Source organism: Sinocyclocheilus grahami, unplaced genomic scaffold (assembly GCF_001515645.1).
Source record: "Sinocyclocheilus grahami isolate Dianchi unplaced genomic scaffold, SAMN03320097.WGS_v1.1 scaffold339.1, whole genome shotgun sequence".
Taxonomy (NCBI): domain Eukaryota; kingdom Metazoa; phylum Chordata; class Actinopteri; order Cypriniformes; family Cyprinidae; genus Sinocyclocheilus; species Sinocyclocheilus grahami.
In genome coordinates this window covers 1,341,515-1,369,496 of record NW_015505518.1, presented here as the reverse complement: position 1 = coordinate 1,369,496, position 27,982 = coordinate 1,341,515, and the positions used below count along the sequence as shown (strand labels likewise).

At 36.4% G+C, this 27,982-nt stretch overlaps 4 protein-coding genes and 1 pseudogene across 6 annotated transcripts; 2 read left to right on the top strand and 3 right to left on the bottom strand.

The window, feature by feature from the left end:
• Window positions 1-2,627: 2,627 nt before the first annotated feature.
• morc3b (MORC family CW-type zinc finger 3b) lies at window positions 2,628-13,680 on the bottom strand. The gene is made up of 19 exons (XM_016295745.1): window positions 13,621-13,680; window positions 12,166-12,542; window positions 11,551-11,623; window positions 11,248-11,380; window positions 10,426-10,650; window positions 9,795-9,935; window positions 8,854-8,968; window positions 8,540-8,668; window positions 8,335-8,454; window positions 8,154-8,251; window positions 7,959-8,066; window positions 6,776-6,898; window positions 6,420-6,494; window positions 6,287-6,329; window positions 6,058-6,133; window positions 4,944-5,013; window positions 4,345-4,861; window positions 3,119-3,352; window positions 2,628-2,725 (listed from the first exon to the last, which is right to left on the bottom strand). Exons 2-19 carry the CDS (start codon window positions 12,199-12,201, stop codon window positions 2,714-2,716), a joined length of 2,328 nt encoding a protein of 775 aa, XP_016151231.1. The 5' UTR covers window positions 12,202-12,542; window positions 13,621-13,680; the 3' UTR covers window positions 2,628-2,713.
• Window positions 13,237-15,869, bottom strand: LOC107603007 (carbonyl reductase [NADPH] 1-like; annotated as a pseudogene).
• Window positions 15,652-19,824, top strand: LOC107603051 (SET domain-containing protein 4-like). Its single transcript, XM_016295751.1, has 11 exons — window positions 15,652-15,710; window positions 16,123-16,349; window positions 16,433-16,528; window positions 16,602-16,639; window positions 16,763-16,851; window positions 17,029-17,458; window positions 18,586-18,760; window positions 18,847-18,928; window positions 19,076-19,156; window positions 19,303-19,426; window positions 19,520-19,824. Exons 2-11 carry the CDS (start codon window positions 16,274-16,276, stop codon window positions 19,649-19,651), a joined length of 1,323 nt encoding a protein of 440 aa, XP_016151237.1. The 5' UTR covers window positions 15,652-15,710; window positions 16,123-16,273; the 3' UTR covers window positions 19,652-19,824.
• A 7-nt stretch (window positions 19,825-19,831) lies between these two features.
• LOC107603006 (SET domain-containing protein 4-like) lies at window positions 19,832-21,412 on the top strand. The gene is made up of 6 exons (XM_016295668.1): window positions 19,832-19,846; window positions 20,138-20,312; window positions 20,399-20,480; window positions 20,628-20,708; window positions 20,855-20,978; window positions 21,068-21,412. Exons 1-6 carry the CDS (start codon window positions 19,832-19,834, stop codon window positions 21,197-21,199), a joined length of 609 nt encoding a protein of 202 aa, XP_016151154.1. The 3' UTR covers window positions 21,200-21,412.
• Window positions 21,413-22,260: 848 nt separating this feature from the next.
• Window positions 22,261-27,391, bottom strand: LOC107603049 (quinone oxidoreductase-like protein 1). Of its 3 annotated transcripts, none has more exons than XM_016295746.1 (14): window positions 27,351-27,391; window positions 26,926-27,004; window positions 26,726-26,803; window positions 26,488-26,569; window positions 26,354-26,398; window positions 26,201-26,269; window positions 25,989-26,122; window positions 25,139-25,250; window positions 24,583-24,603; window positions 24,317-24,415; window positions 23,517-23,629; window positions 23,265-23,370; window positions 22,578-22,623; window positions 22,261-22,403 (listed from the first exon to the last, which is right to left on the bottom strand). In XM_016295746.1, the coding sequence occupies exons 2-14, from the start codon at window positions 26,986-26,988 to the stop codon at window positions 22,304-22,306; spliced, it is 1,068 nt and encodes a 355-aa protein (XP_016151232.1). In that variant the 5' UTR covers window positions 26,989-27,004; window positions 27,351-27,391; the 3' UTR covers window positions 22,261-22,303. The 3 variants fall into 3 exon arrangements, with proteins under 3 accessions (XP_016151232.1, XP_016151233.1, XP_016151234.1); XM_016295747.1 differs by having other exon boundaries at window positions 26,497-26,569; XM_016295748.1 differs by lacking the exon at window positions 24,583-24,603 and having other exon boundaries at window positions 26,497-26,569.
• Between the last annotated feature and the right edge of the window lie 591 nt (window positions 27,392-27,982).

Sequence of the window (27,982 nt, the reverse complement as noted above, 5' to 3'; positions counted from 1 at the left end):
TTCCTCAGGGACGAATTTTCTTCGTATCTTTTTGAAGGGCACACTTGAATGAATCATTGTGGTATAATAGCTAAACTCTGTTCAATTATCTTGGATAAAATTAAGTGAAATGCCAACTTTATGGATAATTTTCTAGAAAACAGATTACGATAAGAAGCCATGAAGCAGAAAACTGATAATTGTCTGTGTATTCTCAATACCACCTAAAATACAACTCTCACAGGCCTAGTACAAGTTGAGATGGATTGATGTGAAGTGTTGAGTAAATTTGAGCTGGCTGATAAACCCTAATCTTGAATAACTTCTCTAATGCGACTCCATTAAAATCCATTTTGAGACTTGGATCGGGCTCAGCGTGTGGGCCATAAATCAACATGCAATATTCAGAGGGGGTAAAGATCGAAGAAAATCACATAACCCTCAGGATATTACTTAATACAAAATACTGTAAGAAATGGACCTTTCTAATTTTGCAAGCAGAAGAAAAAATGCCTGACCTCTGGTCCTGGTGGGACAATGGCGAGTCTGGAGACTTCAGGATTTGGGCTGGGTCATTTTTTTCAAGTCTTTTTCATTTTGACCGCCACCAAACTTCTGCAGAAAACATAAAAGTGAGAAATGTTTAGAATGTCAGAACATTCCAGATAATCCCAGATTGGTTCAGATAAAACACTACATAAAGTTTCCAATTAGAATCAAAAGAACTTTTTACTTCCTAGTTCCTTCCAATCATCAATGGAAGCAAGAAACCAATATGTTGGCATGCAAAACCAATGTCACTTTTAGATTATCATTTTTAATTTCAAAAGAAACATTCAGCCAACTGAAGAACCGTATAGTGAAATCATCAACTGTTTTCCCCCCATTCTTTTAAAAATGTACAAACTTCAGAGTAATATTTTACCCCTTACCAGTTTGACTTTGATGGTCCAAGCAGAGATGGATCCTGGTAGAAGAGACTGAATAACACAACATCAAATCTGGCACAGGCCTGGACCTCATGACCCGACACGACTGCGGACATCCAGAAGGAATGAAGGATTTTGACAGATACCAAAGTGTATGTACTAGATACAAGCTCCGTCTGGAGCTTTCGAGTTTCAAAAATCACTGTAAAAGTATCGTAAAAGTAGACCATACAAATCAAGCACTATAGAACTGACTCATGCTGGTTTTGTGAACTGAATCAAACAATTCATTCAAAAGATCCAACTTGAAAAAAAGGTTCATCATCAAACTGGACATTACTAATTCTCTAATGAACTCTCAAGATGAGCTATGGCAAGATTTTCAGTGAATAATGGCTTTAATTTTGGCCCGTTTTGTTGTTTGGCTTCAGAATATAATGCATGAGTCATAAGGACTGCTTATATGACCAACTTTTATGGTTCCTCTTCATCACGTTGGAGCTTGACAGCCCTAAATTCTATTCTTACCTTGTGTGTCTACAGAAGTGGGCGATGTCTATGAGGGCGAGTTAATGACGACTTTTTGATGAACTATTCCTTCAAATCACATTATTAACCAGGTCATGACACAGCCATCCCACTGCCCTCCAAGAGATTACATCTGACTCTTATTATGCCCTGGCAGGGCCACTGTAATATTTTGGTAACCTTAGGCATTTAATGAGCCTGGCTGCATTAAGACAGTCACGTAAGCTTCCCAAGAGTCATCCATTTATAACACTGACAGGTGTTGCATGAAATTCGGCCTCTCAATCAGCTGGTAGGTAAGTAGTCTGAAGAATTGACATCTGCTGGAACAGTTATGCCTTGGTAGGCTGTTCTATTAAGATTCAGAAAATAAATATGTACACTACCGTTCAAGAGTTTGAGGTTGATATTTAAAGGTCTTATGCTCACCAAGGCTGCATTTGTTGGATCAAAACTACAGTACTATTGTGAAATATTATTACAATTTAAAATAACTGTTTTCTGTTTTAATATATTTTAAAAATGTAATTTATTCCTGTTATGGCAAAGCTGAATTTTCAACAGTCATTACTCCAGTCTTCAGTGTCACATTCAGTTTCCTTCAGAAATAATCTAATATGCTGATTTGGTCCTCAACAAACATTTCCTATGATTGTGAGTATTGAAAACAGTTGCGTTGCTTAGTATTTTTGTGGAAACCCTGATACATAAATCTTACTGACCCCAAACAGCAGTTTACAATGAACAGAGCTGGTCATTCTGTATGGCACTGGCAAATCAGTACATATGGGACTGACTGAGAAGGGTCGTTAACTTATGACCTTTAATGCATGGGGTATTAATTTTTTTTTTAGGTCAGTCCCTCCTTGGCGGAAGAACTGACTGTGATGGTAAAAATAAAATAGGCCTTTTAATGATTAGGTCACATCTATGGGTTTTATTTTCAGCGCAAATGGAGGCAAGTCGATAGGTCACTGCCGAGTTCACAGTGTACCTTTATTTTGTATTCATTGGAGGATGTCTTTTAAAGGAGATTTGATTAATAGTGAGAGTGGCAGTTTAAGTGGTAGATGGATATGTGTTGAGGTCAAACATAAAATAGGAAGAGAAGGACGACTGATATGTGTGTAACACAGAGTTCATAGTGGAAAAGAACTTCATTAAATCTATGATAAATTAACATCTAGTACCTGAATGTTTAAGTCTTTATTGGAGCAGGTCAGTTCACTTGGTGGTCGTCTTGGTTGTGCTATTTTATAGGCATGCAAATAGAGCTTCTATGTACCCGACTGGGGAGAGACAGAACATCCAAATCTGTTTATCAGAATGACATCTTTTGTCATACATTTGATTTCTTTAGCTCAAATCACACTGAAAATGCTACTAATGCTAGTAAAAAACAAACAAACAAAAAACAAGCAAAGCCTTTTTTAAAAAGGCTCTTTTGACTGAAAGGAGAACTTCCATTCCTATAGCTGTCCTACTTAGTGATTTCTCCTTTTATTTTGATAAGTCTATCTAAAAAAAACATACATATTTGACAAAGTATATTAGAAATTGAAATAATTTCACCTAGTTCTAACAATAAAATCAATTTTTACGCTATCACAAGTCATTCCTTTTTTCAGTCAGTCCTAATTTTGAAAACCAGAGAAAGCATTTTAAGAGATGTTTTCTAGAACCTGGATGAGGATGGTATCTATGACATCACTGTTGTAGTCCACATGCTCAAGATGAAGTGAGGGAATGAAAGACACCAGCAGACGACTCAGGTTTAGACGCAGAGTCCTCAGTTTGGAGCTGTCGTCTTTCTCTTCCATTCCTCTCTGGCTCTGTTCCCTGAGCTCTGCCAGTTGACTCCTCAGCTGATCACACAGGGCAGAAAGCTTGCTCTTCTCCTCTCCTGCACTCTCCAGCTAGACACAGCACAGACACAATTCAAAACCTTTAAGTAAAACGTGCATAAATAGACTTTTATAGTTGCAGAAGACAGTATGAGTGGTGCTGATTTGTGCAAACGTCACTGCCATAATGCTGGGCTGTTGTGGGTAGTTGCTAGGGTTCTGCTATGCAGTTGCTAAGGTGTTGATTTTGCTAAGATAACATTTTTACAATTCGTTTTCATTTGTTAACATGAGCTAACAATGAGCAGAACTTCAAATCTTAGTAAATGTTAATTTCGACATTTACCAGGGTTGTTCTTGTTTATTAAAACGAGAACTCAAATTATTCAAACATTTTTGTTAATTGAAATAAAGCTGAAATGAGAGAGCTGGAGTTCTGTTATCACTCTAATATCACACTCTTATCAGCCAATCAGATTTGAGGACCAGAAAGAACTGTTGTATAAATATATATACTGTATATATACAGTATAAATATATATAAATATTAGATGAAAACCCTAAGCTTATTTCTAATTTTCATTTAGTTCAAGTTGAAGCACTAAATTGACTAAATCGACTAAATTAACTGGAAATAAATAAAAACTAAAACTGAACTAAAATTTAAATTTAAATTAACTTAAACTGAATGTATAACAATAAAAGACCATTTAAATACTAATAAAAACTATAATAGTATGTTAACAATACTAAAATAACACTGACATTTACAAATACATTTTTAGAATCCAAATTTGTATCTGTTAACATTAATGCACTATGAACTAACATGAGCAAACAATGATTAATCGTATTTTTATAAACTAACATTAACAAAGGTTAATAAATGCTGTAATATTATATTGTTCGTAGTTAGTTCATGTAACTAATGCATTAACCGATGTTAACAAATGAGACCTTATTGTAAAGTGTACCATAACTTATAATAATAATTGTGGGTAGTGACAAGAAACGTCATACTAAGAAGTGTCCCACAGCTCAAATCCATCACCTCTCCCTCCTACCCTGCTGATGAGCCGGTTCCTTTCGTCCTCCAGGGCGGCGCTGTGCTCTCGAAGCACCTCCAGCTCCTGACGGCACGCATCTCTCTCCTCTGCTGTCTCGTGCATCAGCTCCATTAGCTCATCCTGCCACTGTTGCGCCTCTGCCAAGTTACATTCCTCTTCTTCATCATCATCATGACCTTCATGATGCACCACCCATTTCTTCTCATTTTTCAGGGGCAATTCAATTATCTGCTCCGCAGCTGAGCTGTATTCCCTCCCTGTCCCAGATGATGCATCTCTTTCACATGTCTCTTCTGCAGCGGTGGTGGGCCCCTGATGCGACTCGATTCCTTCCATCATGCCGCACGCAGCTTTGCTCACGAGTGTGTCGGATTGAGTGAGAGTCTTTCTCTCCTCATTCAAAGCAGGCCAGTGTGTTTGAGAGAAGAGTTCTTGTGGCGGGGTGAGAGAGGGGACAGGAAAGGATGGCGTCACCTCCATCTGTGATTCTATGGCAGAAAACTTTTGTTTTGCTCTAGAGAAATAAAACATAAACAAACCTTTATAAATGTTATATGAAACATGTTTACTATATGTATGAGCTATATTATTCCTACCTTCTTAGAGAGTTGGAGACAGCGGTCAGGTTAATAAGGGGAAATGGGGACCTCTCAGCTAAAGACGGTCCTAAACATGAAATGAATACTTAAGAATAAGGGATAGTTCACTCAAAAATGAAAATTCTGTCATAACTCAACGTCATGCCATATGCATTAGCTCCTCTGAGAAACACAAAATAATATATTTTGAAAAAATGTTTAATGTTGTTGACTTTTATTTTAGGGACAAAAACATTCTTCAGAATATATTCTTTTGTGTTATAGAGGGAAGAAAGTCATACAAGTCTGAAATGACATGTGGATAAGTAAATGATGACAGGATTGACATTTTTGGGTGGACTATCCCTTTAAGGCTTGAATAAAGGCAGGTTAAGTGTGAGCTTATGGAAAGAACAATTAAATATATGTTTAAAAGTAACATGTTACACTACCATTCAAACATTTGTGGTCAGAGGGATTTATTTTATTTTTTTTGAAAGATCATTTTATTTATACATTTTATTAATAATTTAATTTAATAAAATACACATTAAATTGATCAAAAGTGACAGTAGATACATTTATAATTTTACAAAAGACAAATTTTAAATAAATGCTGTTGTTTTGAACTTCATCATAGAATCCTAAAAAAAAAAAATTGTTTTTTTTAAAAAGTATCAGTTTCCACAAATATATTACGCAATATATCTTGGTGAGCACAAGAGACGTCTTTCAAAATCATTAAAATAATGTTTTAAAAAAACGGTACTTTACATTGTTGTATTAAAAAATAATTTACTTTTTTTTATTATTATTTAATTGAAGTAAATACTGTGACATTTACACAAGTTTATTTTTCACATACTTAACCCAACTGAAAAAACACAATCACATGCTCAAATTTATTATTATTTTTTTTTTCAAAATGTGACCTTCAGTGTTGATTCTCCATAACGACTGAGGAAAAAACTAAACACAACTAAACATTGTCATGAAAAGACAAAGTTTCAAAGTCTCTAATGAGGCATTTCATTAACACAGAAACCAAAGGCCACATCAGAGCTTCTAAATCCACGTGGTAAGGTGGCTTAAAGCTATTTAGTATGGCTTTTATGTGGCATTGCATCTTTACCAGATATTGCAGAGGCTGCTGGATGTCTGGGTGCCTGAATGATTGTTAATGCTGGTCGGTCTTGAGTTTGTGTGCTCTGAAAGGAGAACACAAGATTCTGATATTGCTTTTTGATGAATAATCAGTTTACATTGGCATAAAAAAAAAACATTTAAATGAAAATCTAGAGGTTGATTCATTAGCATTTGCTACTTGGTTCTCTAGTTGAGTAGGTTATAAATGTTCTTACTTCTGGAATGTTCTCCTCAAGCAGACTCTTTGTATTTCTCCTCCTGAATATATAGAGAATGTGCTGAATATCATAATGCTCCTGGTATTCTTAATGTCAAGAAACAATCAGAAATATTGACAATGTAACTTACTGGAGTTTAAAGGGTTTAGGGTATGACTTTTGATCTTCCTCCTCATCCTCTAGTTCTTCCTCTACCAAGCAGCTCCTGTGTGGTGATAATACAATTAACAATAAGCATGTTGAGAAACCCAGCAAGGAGGTAGGCATAACAAAACAAAAATTCAAATCATGTGGGGCTCAACAGAAAACACTGAATCCAGTGACCTAGAAGGAATGGCAGTTATTCCTTCCCATCTGTTCAACTCAAATATTTGGCTTCCTTTGGGTTCCTTTAACCTTCATGCATCTTCTCAGATATCCCAGACCCATTCAAACCCTTCCCTTTTCACTCATGATATCATGGCATAACTATGTTGTTGCCGTCACCTGAACTGTGGGTCATAGTTCATGCTGCAGAACCATTTATCTGGCAGCTCAGTGATGGCATCTGGAAGCCTCCTCCACTTCAGGCAGCTGTCACACTGAACCCAGACTTGATCTGGAACTTTCCTTTCAGAAGAAGACAAAGGTAAGATTATGAAATATTAAAGAGATAGTTCACCTAAAAGTTCAACTGTGTCATCGTTTACTCCCCCTCAGATTTTTGTTTTTGAAAACCAAGAATTTTTGTCATCCAAGGAACACAAAAGGAGAAACTTGGAAGAATATGGTTTCACAGTGGATGCTGACTGAGTGTGTAAGCTTCAGAAAGCACCATAGAAGTATCATGAAATGAATCCATATGCCTTGGGTACTATTAAGACTTACTGTATATTATTTGGGTGAGAAACAGACCAGCATTTTTAATGAATGGTTCACAAAACTGGTCTGAATGATCCATTCACAAATCACAAAATCACAAATTACAGATCAGTTGATGAACAACCAAAGTAGAGCTATGCCGAGATTCACAATTACATTTTGGCCCGTATTGCTGCCAAAAGTCATTGTGCAACTTTAAAAGATATGGAATTCAAAGCATATGGTCCACTTTTATGGTGGTTTTGCATTTCTTTCTTTTTTGTGACATTTCTTAGAATGTCTCCTTTTGTGCAGTGTTATTTTAGTATTATACTTATATATATATATAATGTTTCTGTCTTTTTTAAATATATATATTATATAATAATATTCCTGTGGCTCAGTGGTAAAGCATTGTGTTAGCAGTGCAAAAGGTCATGTGTTCAATTCCCAGGGAACACACATATGGGTAAAAAATGTATAGCCTGAATGCACTGTAAGTCGCTTTGGATAAAAGTGTCTGTTAAATGCATAAATTATGAATAAATATTTATTTATTTCCATTTAGTTTTTAGCATTTTTAATACTTCAACATACTCGTTTCTGTTAGTTGCCATGGCAACACTTTTAATTTTTATTTAAGTGTTTCATTTAATATTTATATTTTATTTTCATTCAGCTTTATTTCAATTACTTTAAATGATTTTTTTATAGTTTTAGTTTACAGGAACAGCACTGCTTTTGTGTTCCATGGAAGAGAGTCAGTCATATGGGATTGGAACAACATAAGGGCGAATAAATAATGACAGTTTTTAACGGCAGTACTCACAACACATCCTCTATTGCTACTGTGCACTTCGGGTCCTCTTTCTTTCGTTTGTAGCGGATTTCGTTCCAATACTCCTCCAGCTTTATGCTGAGGTTGTGCATGATCTTCCTGTACAAAATAGTGCCTGTCCATCAAAGTAACCCAAGGGCATCATTTGGGCTAAACACCAGTAGAGTGATAAACAGTTGAGCGCACCTGTATTTATCGGTGTCATCAAAGTCTTGTTTGTTGTGAGTGGGCTGAAGGAAATTGCACTCTATAACACCAATAACACCCACACCTTTTCTTTCGGCCTGTTATAAACGCAAACCATGGCTTGTAGTATTGAATTTATGGGTGAAGGAAGCAGAAGAAACATGCAATCATTTCTGGTTACCTTACATTGGCAGCTCACTTTCACATATGGCTTTATTAGCCTGTTCTTATGGTACATCATAATCCCATAATGCTCTTTGCTTTTGGTGTTGTATCCAAAAGTGATGCGTACACGTTTGTTCTGAGCCCTGAGTTAAGAAATGCTGAGATAGTTATAATGTTATATGTGTGTGCACTCCAAAAAACAATATATTTTCTAAGGATACAAGGAATGAGGGTCTGTAGTTGTCCTGTGCAATATGAGCCAGACTTTTGGATATCAGCTGACTTTTCACTCTTTGCCCTCGAATAATGATTTGCATACGAGGCTTCAGGTATAAGATGCTACAGTATGCCTACATAACAAAAACATGAAGAATCAATATTCCTCCTAACCGTCACCAAACAGTCTGATTTTTTTATCCCCTCCCCTCCAATTGATATATTTGTCTCTTTTCAATAGAACATAGATAAGGTAATGTATATTCCTACTAGTAAGTATAAAAGCATGCCATATTCTTGCGAGATATGCTCTGCTCACCCGTAAGGAGTATTCACTTTCTGGGGTCATGTTGCTCTTGTCACTGATGTTCACCCTGATCAGAATGTCATACTTATCTGTGTCAAAGTCAAATTCAGTCTCTCCATTTGCGGTCCTGAAAAATACACAATTTGGGTCTGTAAGATTTTTTTATGTTTTTGAAAAATTAAAAAAGTAATTATGACTTTTTAAAGCAGCACTATGTAACTTATGGCGCTTTATATACATTATATATATCATTAAATACATTTAGCAAATTTTTAACACAGAAAAAGTTACATAGTGCTGCTTTAACTCACAGTTCTTAAATTTTTCTTCACAGTTGCGAGTTTATATAATTTCACAATTCACAGACTTTTCTTTTCAAAATTGTCAGTGTATATCTATGTAGTTACGATTTAATATCTCGCAATTCAGATTTTTTTCTCCTCAGAATTACAAGAACGAATTGTGAGATATAAACCTTTGCAGGAAAAAAATGTCATGATTGTGAGAAACACCATCACAATTACTTTTTACATTTTTTATTCCGTGGTGGAAACGGGCTTTCATAGCTTTCATGACAAGGCTGCATTTATTTGATCAAAAATATAGTAAAATCAGTAATATTGAAAATATTATTACAATTTTAAGTAGCTATTTTCTATTTTAATATATAATGTCATTTATTTCTGTGATGGCAAAGCTGAATTTTCAGCATCATTACCCCAGTCTTCAGTGTCACGTGTTCCTTCAGAAATCATTCTGATATGCTGATTTGTCTTATTTTTATTAATGTTGAAAACAGTTGTACTGCTTAATATGTTTGTGAAATTCATAAGAAAGTTTTGTGAAGCATCCCTGAAAGCTTCCAAGTACAGCAATGATTTAAAACAGAAATATTCTCCCCAGCCATCAGTCATTTAATGCATTAATTTGTGCATGTATCCAGCGGAGCTTACGTGCGAAGGTTCCAGATGATTATGCGTGTTCCTGTGGTGGTCCCGGCAGCGCTGATGGCACGGAGCTCTGTAAACAGCTCTTTCTCGGAGTTGAAGAGCGAGTGTGTGAGGATCGCTCTCAGACTGCCTCCATCCTCTACACTAGTGGGGTCAAGAATTCAGTTTCACTCAAAGCTTAAGAAATGCATCCGCATAAATGCAATTAAAATATGAATCAAAACAGTCAATTGGGATCTTTGCACAAGCTTTAAAGGGATAGTTCACCCAAAAATTCTGTCATTAATTACTCACCCTCATGTCGTTCTGAACCTGTAAGAACACAAATGAAGATATTTTTGATGAAATCCGAGAGCTTTCTGACCCTGCATAGACAGCAACAGAACTACCCCGTTCAAGGCCAAGAAATGTAGTAAGGACATCATTAAAATAGCCCATGTGACATCAGAGGTCCAACCGTAATGTTGTGAAGCTACGAGATAAGCTCTCGGATTTCATCAAAAATATCTTAATTTGTGTTCTTACGGTCTCACGGGTTTGGAACGACTTAAGGGTGAGTAATTAATGACAGAATTTTCATTTTTGGGTGAACTATCCCTTTAATAAAATTGAAAAGAAAGCTGTAGAACATTACTGGTTATGTCCATCGCGTCTAAATGTGATCATGGGCACCAAGACTCGCTGTGCTCCTATGGCCTCAAGGTAAGACTGGGACAGGAGTCCCACACTCATGGTGTCTCTGGTCTTCGAGAAAACAATGGCATCTTTTCCCAGACGCATGGACCCTGATTTAAACCCATTGCCATACACACCAATTGGAATGTGAAATTTCGCTGCTTTCTTCTCACTGAAACCAAAGCTTAAAAACACCAGGAAAATGTGTTAACATGCATTACATACACTACCGTTCAAATGTTTTAAAAGTACTGTTCATACGTTGTTTTTTTTTAATAAATACTTTTCAGCAAAATATATTAAAATGGAAAACAATGATTTTACACTGTAGTAATATTTCACAATATTACTGTTATTACATTTTGATCACATAAATGCAACCTTAGTGTACCAGCCCTAAACTTTTGAAAGCAGTATATATCACATATCTGACCATACTTTCATTAAGAAATTACTTAACCTGCTCAAAGGTTTACACTAATAAGCAGCTGAATTCATTCACAGCATGATAAGTATAGTGATTACAAGACGCCAATTAGGTGTCCTTAATTATTCTGGCAGTGGGCCCCAGCACTCCAGTGTTGGTTTAATGTTATAGGCTTTTAGTGCTAAAGACATAAGACCACTGTGAATCGCTTGAATTAACTGAATAAGAGTTCTTAATTCTCTTGCAATTATAGCAACCAGTAATTACAAGTCCATTTAACACACTTTTACTTGCTGTACTTAAAATGAATAATAAATCAGCTTAAGTAAATGGACAGGCTGTAGTGCTTTGTACCTGAGCATCTTATGTAGTCTGGCTCTGGTCAAACCCTCCCCATTATCCATGAAAGAGAGGCAGTCTAGTCCTCTGATGCGTGTCCAGTCTATCCAGATCTGTCTGGCACGAACATCTGGGTCATACGAATTATCTGCAACACAATTCACCGTTCACAAACTAAAGAATATTTCAACTAACTGGAGCATCTAATGAACTGTTTTGAAATATGCCAACACCATAATGAGAAACCCAAAATTTCTACTTGTTGTCTAAATGGGTTTTATCAAATAAGTTGACATAAGTGTGATTTATAGAACTCACCGATCAGCTCAGCTATAGCACTGAATGGCCAGGTGTGACTTGTGGAATTAGCATGAAGAAATTTTGGACTAATCTGCATAAAGAAAATAGGATGCTGATTGGAAAAGAAGCATGAAATGCTAAAAGATTTCATTAAAAAGCTAAATGTTTTTGCTCACATTTTACTAATTATTTAACATGCATCTTGCAATTACTACACTGATTTTTCGAAGTTGTAAAAAAAATTTTTTATAAAGCTTATTGTGCATTTTACTGTCTACTTCAGAATTTCATGTTTAATTCAGTGTGAATTAAATTATTTCAAAATAGTTTCTACACCAAAAATTGTACTATTTGTACATATTTTTAATTGATTGATATATTGTCATAAAATTTCATTTTGAGGTAGAATATTATAAATGATGATTTTAAAAAATGTTAACTATAAAACAATAAAAATTGTATAACAATAAAATATATTACAAAAAAAATGCATAACAAAAATACAAGCTCAAAACTATTGCAACTTTTTTGAATAGGAGATAATAAACTACATTAAAATAATTAATTATTATAATTATAATAATTTATTAAAATAATAAACTACAACAAAACTGATAAATGCACGTTACTTACTGTGCTCAGAGGAATGCCACTTTTTCTAGTTGCCATTTTTGCTGGAAGATCTATGTTAGATATTGAAGAAAGCTGCAGAGAAGCGTTTGTTAACTTACTGAGGAGCTTTTGCTGTCTGTGTCCAGATATAGTGCACACCCTGCTCTCACACTCCAGCTATGCACCCGCTGAGACTTCTAAAGGAGTTCTTCACATATTGTTGTGAGCAATAAATGCTGGTACGAATGTGTAACCTGACACATCTTTATTTTCTTCTTTGAAATGCAGCTTTTATTTAAGCAGGTGTTTTAAATGCCAGCTTATATACTGTACTTTAGACATAGCGAGGTTGCTGGATATTAAGTGGCCTCTTCCAAACCAGTGGTTTGTTCTAAACTCTTCAGACATACTCATCAAATGCATTTCAAGAAGAAGCAATACAACTAGGTGAGAAACATCATTTAATTTTATTTTTGTAATTCACTGTTTACTTTTCCAGATTAATGAAATTTTTATCAGCATTTTTATAGGTATAGCACTCATCATTGAACCTAGCAAGGTGAGTAAAATTAATTATTAATTTAGGATTAATTGATATAGTTAACAATGATTGTATTTGTGCATTTTGCATCTTCAAATATTTAACACATACACAAGCAGGAGTTCTAAACTAAAGGTCTTAATCTTAAAGGGAGAGCTCACAAATTTACGAAAATTTGCTAAAAATGTACTCACCCTCAGGCAACAAGAGTTGGTTTCTTTATTGGAACAGATTCAGAGAAATGTAGCATTACATCACTTGCTCACCAATGGATCCTCTGCAGTGAATGGGTGCCGTCAGAATGAGAGTCCAAACATATAATTAAAAACATAATAATCCACAAGTGATCCACATAACTCCAGTCCAGCAATTAACATTTTGTGAAATGAAAAGCTACATATTTGTAATAAACATACTGCTGTTGGACTCTCATTCTGACGGCACCCATTCACTGCAGAGGATCCATTGGTGAGCAAGTGATGTAATGCTACATTTCTCCAAATCTGTTCCAATGAAGAAACAAACTCGTCTACAACTTGGATGACCTGAGGTTGAGAACATTTTCTGCCATTTTTTTTTACTTTTTTGGTGAACTATTCCTTTAAAACCACATAAATCCTGCAATGTGGCTCTTTGAGCACAAAAGTTTGGTTGTTAACTTTAACTTCCAGATTATGATATTCAATTTGTCTATTCACCAAAACTTTGATCAAATTTGAAAGCTTTTTGTGTTGTATTTACAATAATAAAGTACACAATGTACATAGTAACTTTTTGGAGTACCTGAAGTCTTCTGTCAAGGGTTCAGTCTGAGTTCCGCCCCAAAACTTTCTAGAAATAGCCTGTCTAAATATTGATGGGTCTCTCTGGGTGTGTCTGAACTTGACTCCAGCTTTGCAACACAAACATACATGATTACCTTTTCTACCTCTCACCATGGCTGCACTTTCTTCTCTGAAACAAACTGCCCATGGGGCTCTTTAGCCCCTGCAGGCAGCAATGCCAAGTACACTGGAGTGATGGCGCCCTCATCTGGTGACTTGGTTGCATTTGGTCCAGCCATGCCAGTCCTGACCCATCCTGGACAGCAGGCATTGCAGAGGATCTCATCTCCAGGCCTCTCTTTCGTCAGATTTCGGGCTAGGATTCTAGTCAGGGTTGTGAGGCCAGTTTTGGAGACCCCCATATGCAGTGCTAAGCCAACCTCGCTCTGCAAGGACCCCTTCCTGAGCGTCACGGACGAAACGCTCCATAAGCCCAACAAGCTCTTCCTCTGTAATGTCATTGTTTCGTAAACAGGCCTGGAGTTCTGGACTGCAGCGGCTTAAAGCCTCCGAGCCCATTACGCTGGAGACATTCACTATCCGACCTAGAAAGAAATATGAGTGTTTGAAGGAATAAAAGAGAAGAGAAAACCACCAGGCAAGGTGTAACTGACACGACTTACCTCCTGGTTTGATAATGGGCAAGAACACATTGCACATATCTCTAGTAGCAAAGAACTTAGTCTTCAGTGTCACATCTGCTTGGATCCCAAAGGGGGTTGTGTCTGCCACTGCCATGAAGAAATCAAACATTGTTTTCATTACACATAGTAACACAGCAGGTGAATTTATGACAGCATTTTATCCTTCTGGTGGTCTTTGTCATTTTAGAATGAAAACTTTTTTTTTTTACTTCATCGGAATGGCAAAAAAAACTTGCTATATGAACACAAAAGAAGCATGGATGTGATTAGAAAAGGCTAAAATTGACTTCACACTTGTGATCTTTAGTCACAAAATGACAATCATATGAAATTAACGGTAAATGCAAAAAATACGGAGCAATTTTTAGGGATACAATCTAAAATTCAGCCACAATCAAGTAGTCTTTGATAATGTCTGTACATATAAAAATGCAAAACCTGATGAAATTTAAAAAATAATGTCTGAAATTACTCTTATAACCAACTAGGCGATAGACATATTTGGAGGCAGGCATCTAGTAATTTAACCATTATATTACATATGATTTTTGTTATTGCTCTCACCAGATGCTACCAATCTGCCTTCCATTCATTGGATTTTAAATACCTTTGCTCTGTTTTTAACATAGATACTCTATTAACTGTAGAAAATCTGAAATGTTTTTTTGTAATATGTTATGTTATGTTATTTTATATATATATATATATAGTGCAGGATGTAATGAATATTGTCTAGTAACATGAAATACAAAATATAAAATATGTTACTGAAACAGAATGTACTATGTTCTGTATTAATAATACGTATTATATATTATTTTGTACTTTGAGAGGATTTCGTTCATCTCATTCCTTCATTTTATTAGAAAAATGTATGCTTATTCTCTATTCTCCATCTATTTAGATGGCCGAGGATCACAAGTGTGGCCCCTAAGTGATGAACACCTGAGGGTTAAAGGTGCTGTATGTAGGATTGACACCGAGTGGTTGAACTAGGTATTGCAGTCCAAATTCAAAATATTGGAGATGGGTTTTTTCCCCCGGTCCCTCCTCAGACTTGACGCAAACGCAGGTTGCCAGATTGACGACCCCAACAGGAACGAGTGAGCTTGCCGATGAATGAAATGAAATACGCTGTCTTTCCGCCAACTGGCAACCCGGGGTGCCGTAAACTGGCAGTGGGCGGGTTTCACAAACCAAAACAGAGACGGACATTCCGCCCCGGAACGCACATTTTCAAAGGAGAATAACAGACTAGCATTGTTTTTCAGATAAACAAGTATGTTAGCATGTTTCTTAAATATCTGCAAACATATTATGGTATTTTTTATGCTTTAGAAAAGTCAAAAACTTACATACAGCACCTTTAATTTCTGAACTAATGCCTTCAGTCACCTTTGAAGGCGATCCCAGCGTTGTTGATGAGCACGTCCTTCTCCGTGAAGAAGTCCCGTGCGCACGGACGCTGATGTCCAGCTGATGGAAGAGCGCTGTCAGACCCTCCTTCTTCAGACTTTCCACTGCCGCGGTTCCTCGACCGACATCCCGGGCTGTCAGGTACACGTCCCCGGAGTACTCTTAGCACAGCGACCGCACTACTGCAAACCAAATGCCTTTATTTGCACCAGTGACCAGAGCTACTTTGCTGCTGCTCAGAGCTGCAATGTGTCTGTAAATAAGACCATATTCTGTGACACAACGGATACAGCAGCCTGATTAATCAAATAACGAAATTAAAAGCGTTTGGGAAGCGTATGCATAAAGTACTCCGCGATGATCAATTCACTTTTGTTTTTGGCAGTTTTTGGATTGCGACGCTACTTGCTGCGCATGCGCGGAGAAATACGCTTTGCATTGCATTGTCTATGTCATGTGCGTCGTGTTTTGCTTGCTGACACAGCAACAGTTATGAGCTGTAAATCTTTTTTTTTTTTTTTTACGTAAATATTTTTATATAATTTTCTATAAGGACAGCGATTGGTTCGAAGACAATGACGATTGAAGCACGTGACCCGGCTGTGTTTTTGACCATGTGGATGTGTATCATTTCTACCTGCTGTACAGAATGACATTACACCCGAAGTGAGCTTTAGATAGCGCTGTTATATGGACACTTTAAGATGAATAAACCTGGCTGCCGTGCTGGGAGAAGAGCTAGGGGGAAAAGACGCAAAAAACACGAGGATGTCTCCAAAGGTATTCAGTTTCCATGCTGAGATATTGTAACTTTGTAGTATAGTGTGTGATGTCTGAATTGTGTTTGTATTTTGCTCCTGTAGTGACTCTGACTCACGAAGCTCAGTTTGTTCTTTTGAGGAGATGGCTGAAAGAAAAAGGATTCGCCTCACAGTCTCTCATCCCTGTCAACTTCCATGGCAAGTAGATAGCATCCACGTATAGTACATTTCCACACTTAGTTATGTTACTAACTATGTTTGTTCCACTTAGATACTGGAAGGGGGCTTATGGCAACTCAAACTATCAAGGTAATTATTTGTATATATTTGTGTGTGTATGCATGCATATACAAATATATGTAGGCTACTTGGGTTCAAAAATCTGAAACCACATTGATAATATAAAAATATACTGATCTGTTACCTTTGCAGGCCAAAGACAGTGTTATTTCCTTGCCTGAGAAATGCTTACTGACCACCAGGACAGTTCTGAAGAGTTACATGGGTGACTATATTAAAAGGTATTTGGACTGATTGTTATATTATATTACATTATATTTTAAAAATCAATCACTTTTTAGTATTATATATATATATATATATATATATATATATATATATTTTTGTGCTAATAGATGTTTGAAATGGACCATGAGGTCTGAATAAAGTCAGTTTGGTTTCTCTCTTTCTTCCTGTAGATGGCATCCTCCCATATCTCCTCTTCTGGCTCTTTGTTGTTTCCTCATTTCTGAGAGATATGGTGGCGATGCATCAGAGTGGAGTTCTTACATTAATATCCTCCCAAAGACCTACACATGCCCTGTGTACTTCTCTGATGACATCATTGACCTTTTGCCTAGGAGCCTCCAGAAGAAAGCCACAGAGCAGAAAGAACAGTTTCAGGAACTCTACTGCTCTTCCCTGATGTTTTTCCACTCCCTCCAGCCACTCTTCACCCAGCCCACAGAGGAGCTGTTTACCCAGGATGCACTGCGGTGGGCTTGGTGCAGCGTTAACACACGTACAGTGTACATGGAGCATGATCAGAGTGACTATCTCTCCAGGGAGAAGGATGTGTATGCGCTTGCACCATACCTTGACCTGCTGAACCACTGTCCTAATGTCCAAGTAAGAGCACCTAACAGAAATACACTACTGTTTGAGGTCCGTAAGATTTCTTGTTTTTGAAAGGAGTCTCTTATGCTCACCAAGGCTGCATTTATTTGATCAAATTACTGTAAAAACAGTCATACTGTGAAGTATTATTACAATTTAGAATAACCGTTATCTATTTGAATGTAATTCAAAATGTAATTTATTCCTGTGATCAAAGTTGAATTTTCAGCATCATTACTCCAGTCTTCAGTGTCACATGATGCTTCAGAAATCATTCCAGAACAGTTTCAGGAACTCTACTGCTCTTCCCTGATGTTTTTCCACTCCCTCCAGCCACTCTTCACCCAGCCCACAGAGGAGCTGTTTACCCAGGATGCACTGCGGTGGGCTTGGTGCAGCGTTAACACACGTACAGTGTACATGGAGCATGATCAGAGTGACTATCTCTCCAGGGAGAAGGATGTGTATGCGCTTGCACCATACCTTGACCTGCTGAACCACTGTCCTAATGTCCAAGTAAGAGCACCTAACAGAAATACACTACTGTTTGAGGTCCGTAAGATTTCTTGTTTTTGAAAGGAGTCTCTTATGCTCACCAAGGCTGCATTTATTTGATCAAATTACTGTAAAAACAGTCATACTGTGAAGTATTATTACAATTTAGAATAACCGTTATCTATTTGAATGTAATTCAAAATGTAATTTATTCCTGTGATCAAAGTTGAATTTTCAGCATCATTACTCCAGTCTTCAGTGTCACATGATGCTTCAGAAATCATTCTGATATGCTGATTTGGTGCCAATATGCTGATCAATGTTAAAAACAGTTTAGATGGGTAATATTTTGGTGTAAATCATGATAGATTTATTTCAGGATTCTTTGATGAATATAACGTTTAAAAGAACATCATGTATTTGAAATAGAAGTTTTTTTTTAATAGATAGAAATATTTAACATTATAAATGTCTTTACTGTCACTTTTGATCAATTGAATCCAACTCTGTTGAGTAAAAGTATTATTTTCTTTAAAAAAAAAAAAAAAACACTGACCCTAGACATTTAAGCAGTAGTGTACTTTCTTACAAAATAATAAAGTTGCAGTTATAAGTAAAGAAAATAAACTTTTCTTGGTGTGCAGGTTGAAGCTGGCTTCAACAAAGAAACTTGCTGTTATGAGGTTAAAAGTGTCCAAGGCTGTAAGAAGTTTCAGCAAGCGTTCATCAATTATGGCCCTCATGATAATCACAGACTTCTTCTGGAATATGGCTTTGTTGCCCCTGACAACCCCCACAGTGTAGTACATGTTGATTTGGGTAAGGAAAATACATACAAATATTAAATATTCTACATGTAAACATTAAATACTATGGAACTGCTTTGATCGCTGTTGTTATTGTAGGAACTCTAAAATGGTGTCTAGATGAACAAGACAAACAGCTAACACAAAAACTACTCTACCTAAGGGACAATGATTTTTTAAGGTAAGTTAAATTCATGATTACAAGGACATTTAGCAGTTCTTATAAATTCTGTAGTACGTTGTGCCAGCAACTTCATGGTCAGTTTTTACAATGCAGTAATGGTTTAGTACAGCAAATCAAGTTTAATATGGTTTCACTCTTCAACAGGAACTTGACGTTTGGGATGGATGGCCCTTCCTGGCGACTGATGACTGCACTGAGACTGCTGTCCTTGAAACCTGAGCAATAGTGAGAAGTTGACATCCTAAACACATTATTTGCATGCGTGTTGATGCAAAATACATGTCATTGTTATTGCTTTTACTTGCATATAGTTTATTTTATGCTATTTATTTGAATATATTCAAAATTGATTTTAATGTTGTTGTCTGTAGTACTAGTTGGAAGAGTGTCCTCTTGGGGGCAGGAGTGAGCCGGGATAGGGAGGAGTGGTGCATTCACAATGCCCTAAAGCTTTGCAATAACCTCACCGATGACAATGTCAAAGCACTAGAGAGGGTGAGTCGAATTAAATCGGTTCATTCTTAATGCTGCCTGTGTCTAATTAAAGATATGAAACCACTTACAGTCTGAGTCTTTTCATTTGTACAGCTATCACAGCTCAAACAGTGTGCAAACCTGTCTCTCCTTGAACAACTATGTGTGGTGGAGAGCCTGAGACAAGAGGAGCAAAGGATTCTGGAACACACACGAGTGGTTCTTCAAAACCTCTGGGGACAATAGTCACTGTGGTAACAGTAGGGCATTCAGAACACTGAGGAACCAGAAGCCTCATGCTGTCACTGCCAAGATTTAGACACAAGCCCAGAGCCAGCAGATATGCTTGAGCTTTGTACTACAGCCCTTAACACAACCACCTTAAAAACTACAGGGAGTCCAAATTACTTAAAAGAATAGTTCACCATGGGTAATATTTTGGTGTAAATCATGATAGATTTATTTCAGGATTCTTTGATGAATATAATGTTTAAAAGAACATCATGTATTTGAAATAGAAGTTTTTTTGAATAGATAGAAATATTTAACATTATAAATGTCTTTACTGTCACTTTTGATCAATTGAATCCAACTCTGTTGAGTAAAAGTATTATTTTCTTTAAAAAAAAAAAAAAAACACTGACCCTAGACATTTAAGCAGTAGTGTACTTTCTTACAAAATAATAAAGTTGCAGTTATAAGTAAAGAAAATAAACTTTTCTTGGTGTGCAGGTTGAAGCTGGCTTCAACAAAGAAACTTGCTGTTATGAGGTTAAAAGTGTCCAAGGCTGTAAGAAGTTTCAGCAAGCGTTCATCAATTATGGCCCTCATGATAATCACAGACTTCTTCTGGAATATGGCTTTGTTGCCCCTGACAACCCCCACAGTGTAGTACATGTTGATTTGGGTAAGGAAAATACATACAAATATTAAATATTCTACATGTAAACATTAAATACTATGGAACTGCTTTGATCGCTGTTGTTATTGTAGGAACTCTAAAATGGTGTCTAGATGAACAAGACAAACAGCTAACACAAAAACTACTCTACCTAAGGGACAATGATTTTTTAAGGTAAGTTAAATTCATGATTACAAGGACATTTAGCAGTTCTTATAAATTCTGTAGTACGTTGTGCCAGCAACTTCATGGTCAGTTTTTACAATGCAGTAATGGTTTAGTACAGCAAATCAAGTTTAATATGGTTTCACTCTTCAACAGGAACTTGACGTTTGGGATGGATGGCCCTTCCTGGCGACTGATGACTGCACTGAGACTGCTGTCCTTGAAACCTGAGCAATAGTGAGAAGTTGACATCCTAAACACATTATTTGCATGCGTGTTGATGCAAAATACATGTCATTGTTATTGCTTTTACTTGCATATAGTTTATTTTATGCTATTTATTTGAATATATTCAAAATTGATTTTAATGTTGTTGTCTGTAGTACTAGTTGGAAGAGTGTCCTCTTGGGGGCAGGAGTGAGCCGGGATAGGGAGGAGTGGTGCATTCACAATGCCCTAAAGCTTTGCAATAACCTCACCGATGACAATGTCAAAGCACTAGAGAGGGTGAGTCGAATTAAATCGGCTCTTAATGCTGCCTGTGTCTAATTAAAGATATGAAACCACTTACAGTCTGAGTCTTTTCATTTGTACAGCTATCACAGCTCAAACAGTGTGCAAACCTGTCTCTCCTTGAACAACTATGTGTGGTGGAGAGCCTGAGACAAGAGGAGCAAAGGATTCTGGAACACACACGAGTGGTTCTTCAAAACCTCTGGGGACAATAGTCACTGTGGTAACAGTAGGGCATTCAGAACACTGAGGAACCAGAAGCCTCATGTTGTCACTGCCAAGATTTAGACACAAGCCCAGAGCCAGCAGATATGCTTGAGCTTTGTACTACAGCCCTTAACACAACCACCTTAAAAACTACAGGGAGTCCAAATTACTTAAAAGAATAGTTCACCCAAATCCGAAAATTCTGTCATTTAATCACCCTCATGTTGTTCCAAACATGTATGACTGTTTCTTCTGTGGAACACAAAAGACATTTTGAAGAATGTTCATGCTGCTCTTTTCTATCAGTGTTGTTATTGTTAACTAAAACTGTTAAAAATCATTTTCATTTATTTGAAATATCCCCTCTCAATAGCATGAACTTTTTATTAACATCTCCTTTTGTGTTCCCTGAAATAATATCATACCGGTTTGGAACGACATGAGGGTGAGTAAATGATGACAGAATTGTCATTTTTAGGTGAACAATCTTTAGATATCCTTATATGCCCCACAGTGTGGGATTTCTGAGCTTCAACAATTTGTTTTTCTCCTAGAAAGCTGTGACAGTTTAAGAATGGTGGACAGGAAGATGAGGGGACATTTAAGACAATGAGATCTTAACAAACACTAATCTTCTATTGAAAGCAAATGAGCTACATGCTGTGTTTCTGGTAGGAGACTACTGATAATCAAATGCATACCTCTGAACAATGATGCCGAATTCTAGGTCAGCATTATCCAGTCCTTTTCCATACAGAGCTGCCCATATTAATAGGCAAAAGAAATGGGATCAGATGGTGCTGTTAATAATCCATTGGGAAATGCTTGACAAGGGAAAATCCCATATACAGTATGTCATAACTAGGCCAAAGTTTCTAAGAAAAATGTTTTTGTGTAAATAATTTCAAAAGTTTATACACACACACTTTTTTGTATAATGTAAATAGTTTTTGCTTTGTGATGCATGCTTTTTTGGAATGAGCCTGATTTCCAGTTAAAGAATTTTAATGTTTTTAAATACCAGCAATCCATTGAAAGTGCAATTGACAAAAACATGAGATTTATAACAGCTAAAATTTACAGAATTATGGCAAAAATATTTTGAGCCCTCTTCAAAGCTTGACAGCTATTCTTTTCCTCGCTTGCTTTCTCTGTACCATCTCCATGGAGACCGTAGCTTCATATAAAGGCACAGGGTCCACCAATTGCGGCCTGCGGGGAGACAACGGTCAAATTCACACAACAAAGCTGATTTCACACTTTTTCTCTGCATTACAAACACGGCCCACATACATTCAGTTTTAAGTTCATAATTTGTGTAATTTCTCCTGTACAAACACATAATCTGTTTCTCCTTTCACACACTTGTTTATTCCTCATTCTCACCTGAAGGTCCCTGTGCAGAGTTTATCCATCACATCTTTCAGGATATCTGAGAGAGAGAGCAGACTAAAGGCGAATAACCCAGTTACAAACAGGAAACCATGTGTCCTTTATGTTGTTGACAAGGTTGTTCCAGTAGCCTAAGGACACTGGGAGAAAACCCTCAGGTCTCAAATACATCAAACTGTCATGGACTAGCCATATGCACACTCCGGAACCCAATGACCTCTTTGCAAAATATAGCGATTTCAGAAAAATGGCTCTGATACCATCTAGTCATATCTCCCTTCTTCATTCCACTGGAGAGTAAAGCTGTGTTTTGTGTAAAGAATAAGGATCAGCTTATCAGAGCCGTTTTCATGGGGTTATATTAAAGGGGTCATATGATGCTTTTTTAAAGATCATTATTTTGTGTATTTGGTGTAACAGAATATGTTGACATGCTTTAATGTTCAAAAAACAAATTTTTAATGTACATTATTGTAGCATGGAAAGTAATATACGAAAGAAAACATATCTATAAGACACTTTAGATAAAAGCATCTGCCAAATACATAAATGTAAACGAAACTAGATTGAGCTGGAAACTTTGAGTAATTAATATTTTAAGGCCAATAAACAAAGCCGAGGGCTGAATGCTGACCAATCAGAAGGCAGTTAAAGATTAATGAAATTTGTAGTAAAAGATACGAAGATATCGGCCCTGCTTGGCCCGGGATGTTGTCCACACCTCGTCGTTAAGGAATGAGAGCGATGCTGCCTTCAGGAAGAGAATGTGGCTGTCAGGAGGGTCCAGCTTTGAAAAGAGGATAAAATTGATTGTATTAAATGTATAATGTAAAAATGTAAAAATCAATGCTGCTAGTCAATATTTGATGTATAAAATGAAGACCCGTATAATGCTGATTGCTTAAGTATATGTGTTTTGAAGGAGCTGCTAACCTGTAAGTGTTGTTCTGTGGTGACCCAGTGACCTCCAACTGAAAGAAGGGTAAGGAGGTCATGTTTATGTGGGCAATGCCTCTGTGCTTCTGGCTCCTCCTCATAGAGTCTCACTGTTCAAAAAAAGGCTCAAAATCATAGACTGCTGATTGAAAATGAACATGTACACTGCCGTTCGTGCAAATTTTTTGAAATAAGAATAATAGATTTATTCAGCAAGGTCTTTAGTTTTATGGCAGTATAAGACTTTTGCATTGTTACAAAAAAAAAAAATCAAATAAGTGCTGCACTTTGGATCTTTCTATTCATCAAAGAATCCTGAAAAAAAAATCTATCATGGTTTCCACAAAAATATTAATCAGCACAACTGTTTTTAACAAAATAAGTAGAAATGTTTCTTCAAATCAGCATATTAAAATTATATCTGAAGGATCATGTGACACTGAAGATTGGAGTAATGGCTGCTGAAAATTCAGCTTTGTCATCACAGGAATGAATTACATATTAAAATAGAAATACAAATTAAAATAATATTTCACATTATTACTGTTTTTACTGTAGTTTGATCAAATAAATGCAGCATTGGCGAACATAAGAGACTTAGTTCAAAAACATTACAAATCTTACCAACCCCAAACGTTTTGAACAGAATATGTATTCCCAGCATTTATATAATAAATTACATCTTGCAGCACAACTGCTTGTTGGACAGAAGGTAAGTAATAATGTAATTAATTAAAAGCACATATGAGAAGACTATGTTGAAATAGTTACAAATGTTATGTAAAGTGGTGGTAAACCTCCTGAATCAATGATGATGTCCACTCCAAGACCTCCAGTTTCTTCAAGGCACGAGTCCACCAAATCCTGCTTAGAGTCCCACACTCTGATCACTCGAGCTGAGGGAAGAGATACACTTAAGTACCGATGCTTACAAAAAATCGAATTAACATTGATTAAGCATTTCAAGCTGATGTATTTTGTATTTGTATTTATTTGATTTGAGGCTTATGAGAATACGACGAAGGAATACTTATAGAAGACATTGCTGCCATATATAACTTACCCAAAAGTGATTCCTGCACACCTTGAGAAAGTGCAAGTGGCACAAGGAAGAAAGATGATGAAAACGAAAGTCAAAAGGCAAAGAAAGACAAAAAGATGCTTAAGGGAGAAGAGAAAAGGAAAGACAAATATCTAGGACAAATGAAATCAGTTTTGATTTCCAGAGGAAAGGATGGGTTAGAAACTGGCAACGATCTCGGCCACAATCCAGACTTAAGTATTTCTACATTTGATTAGACTTGAATAGATTTTAGACTTCACAGTACATAAAATGATACGAGTGTGATGCTTTTCATATGCTCAGGAAATCCACATCAAGTACCGTAAATATGAGAGGTAAACTTGAAGAGCTAACAACTGAAGTTTAAAAGAGATTTGCTCCATTTGAATTGCCATTTCAGTTTGTCTGGCAACTCATGCCAAGTGTTTCATAAATCTACACTTTCAGTGAAAGCGCCAAGTCAAACTAAGCTTGAACTTTCTAAACTGACACTTCATGTGGAAAATATCTTCGCTGTCGGTCCTCTCTCTCCACAATGCTTCATTTCAGTACCCACCCACACTCGGCCGGAGCTCTTCCAAAAACGTCTGGTCCTCCGGAGATGATGCTGTAGCCAGGACTTTCACACCGTGATAGTGGGCGAGCTGAATGGCCAGAACTCCAAAGGGCTGCATGCACACAAAACAGGAAGTGCATGATAATGATTTGAGATTTCGAATGCAGGGAGCCAAATAATGCTTGTAGAAGTGCTGTGTTGATTCTAACATGAGAAGACAACTAAATAATAACAAAAATCCACTTTCAAAATAACAGAATGACAAAATTGGCCAGTTTTAACATATATATGCTATCATTCAAAATTATTTTTGAAAGCTATTAATACTTTTATTCAGCAGGGATACATTAAATTGATCATAAGTGACGATAAAGATTTTCTTCTATTTCTTTTCAACTTTCTTTCATTTGTTAAAAAACCTGAGAAAAAAAAACATATCACAGTTTCCACATAAATATGAAGCAGCACAACTGTTTTCAACATTGATAATCAGAAATGTTTCTTGAGCAGCAAATCAGTATATCAGAATGATTTCTGAAGGATCATGTTTCAGAAGATGCTGAAAATTCAGCTTTGCATCACAGGAATAAATTACATTTTATATTTATATTAAAATCCAAAACAGTTGTAATAATATTTCACAATATTACTGTTTTTACTGTACATTTCTGTAATAGTTTCTGTAATATTTTCTAAAAAGAAAAATAAATGCAACCTCGGTGAGCAACTAAAACATTTATTTAAAAAATAATAATACATTAAAAAAATCTTGCCGACCCCAAACCTGAACAGTAGGGTATATGCTAATAGGACGCATCAGAAAAGTGTTGACCTCTGCACAGATACCTACACCAGCCCCATCCAGCACCAGTACAGTCTGACCCGCAGCCATCCGAGCCAGAGTGTGGAGAGCAGTGTAAGCCCTGAGACCATCTTTAATTACTGCTGCTGCTTCAACCCAGCTCACTTTCTCAGGCTTCTGAACTGTTATTAAAACATAAGCATATGAGAAATCAAAAGTAGTCGGTAGGACTATTGTCAATAATGTAATGCGAGCAATACCTAAATTATATTCATCAGTAACCACGATGGAGCAAAGGCCAGATTGTTCAGCATCCAATGGAAGAATCCCTGAGAAGACATGCAAATGATTATTTGATTATACACGTATAAAGCAGACTCTTGATAAAAATGAGAGTCTAATAAAGTTCTTACCAACAACCTCATCATCTGGCTGGAAAAAGGTAACTTTGGGTCCAACTGGAGAAGGATATGCATCACATCAGATTTATCAGTCAAACTGATTTGATTAGATTTGAAATGGTAATGGTGTCAAATATACAACACGCCATGTAAACCTTGAAGAACAACCCCAGCGATCTCCCTTCCAACTGGGACATGTTCTTTCTCAAACTTGAGGTCCTCGTACAGCTGAAAAACAGATTAAGATGAATGCAAATATTATGTATAAAAACAAAACGCTGTTTGAGAAATAATGTCCATCATGTATTATAAACATGCAGTTCTGCAGGTCATTCGCATCAAATCGCCAGACGTTGTTCGCCATCTTGTTGACAATTATATTACCTTAAAATCAACTGGACTTAGTGCACAGCTTTTCACTTGAACTTTGACCTGATGGCTGCCAAGGTTAGTGGGTACATTCTGTGACCGGAAACCAAGGACATCATGCAATTAGAAATAGCTTATTGCAGATTTCTTCAGGAAACTGTGGATATGTAAATGCATGCAACAGAAAACGTAATGGCATAATCATGCACTCTTACTGTCTCCTGTAGGACAAACTTCACATCACCCTGGTCTCCTGGTTTGCAGTAAAGTCCCTTCATGGCAATTTTAGCTGTTCTGCAATCAGACAGATCAATACCCAATGAACGATTAACACAAGCAACAGCAACAAGCTGAATGAAATACTCTATTAACACCATCATTGTAATAATATGCAATACAGAACAATCTCTAAAGAAATTCACGTCATTTATTGTTTGCACTTAAACTGTGCAAGTGAAACAATAAGATCCCAATCATGCAGAATACACCATTGCATTCTAGCTGAGCTAACGTTACTTGTTTTCCGTTGCAATAGCCCTATCGCGTTTCTCTGTTTAAAACATCAAGATCGGTGATATAATATCTTCTTCTGTTACGCTATGTAATATTTTTTTGCATGTAAGAGTATTACAGGACCTACCAACATGTAGTTGACCGCGGTAGTGTTTTGCTCATTTCCTGCACGTGACTGTAGAAATAAAACGCAAAGAAGGGAAACGAGAAGAGGGATGTTTTTCTGGAACATTTGTTTTCCAGAGATTCTTTGGAAAAAAGCTTGGCTTCTTCCCTTTCGGTTTTGTATAGCTAACAAACTTCGGGAAATACATCTGAAAGTACTTCATAGTATTTATGTTAGTAACTATACTTTAGCAAAATGTATGGATATTGATGAAAAATGTTCATTTTGTTCAGATCAGCCAGAAAGAATTCTACATCTTTTTTTTTTTTTTAATGTTACCGTTCCAAAAAATTCTGGGAAGATGTATCTATATATATTCAACATAAATCTGGTTATAATTAATATAATATCTTATATTTTGAATGAAAAAAATGCATGTGTCAATTTTATGATGAATCTAATGATTTTATTTGGTCAATTTCATATTCATAAAAGTAAAAGAAATAGTTCTAAACCCTGTTTGAAGGTCTTTATGACTGATTTTCATTTGTATTTTGAGTCTCTCAAATGTATTGATAACAAAAAATGTAGAGATATTATTCGCTAAAGAGTTGAAGTTACTTGAAAATTGAACGGGTATATGCTGTCTTTTT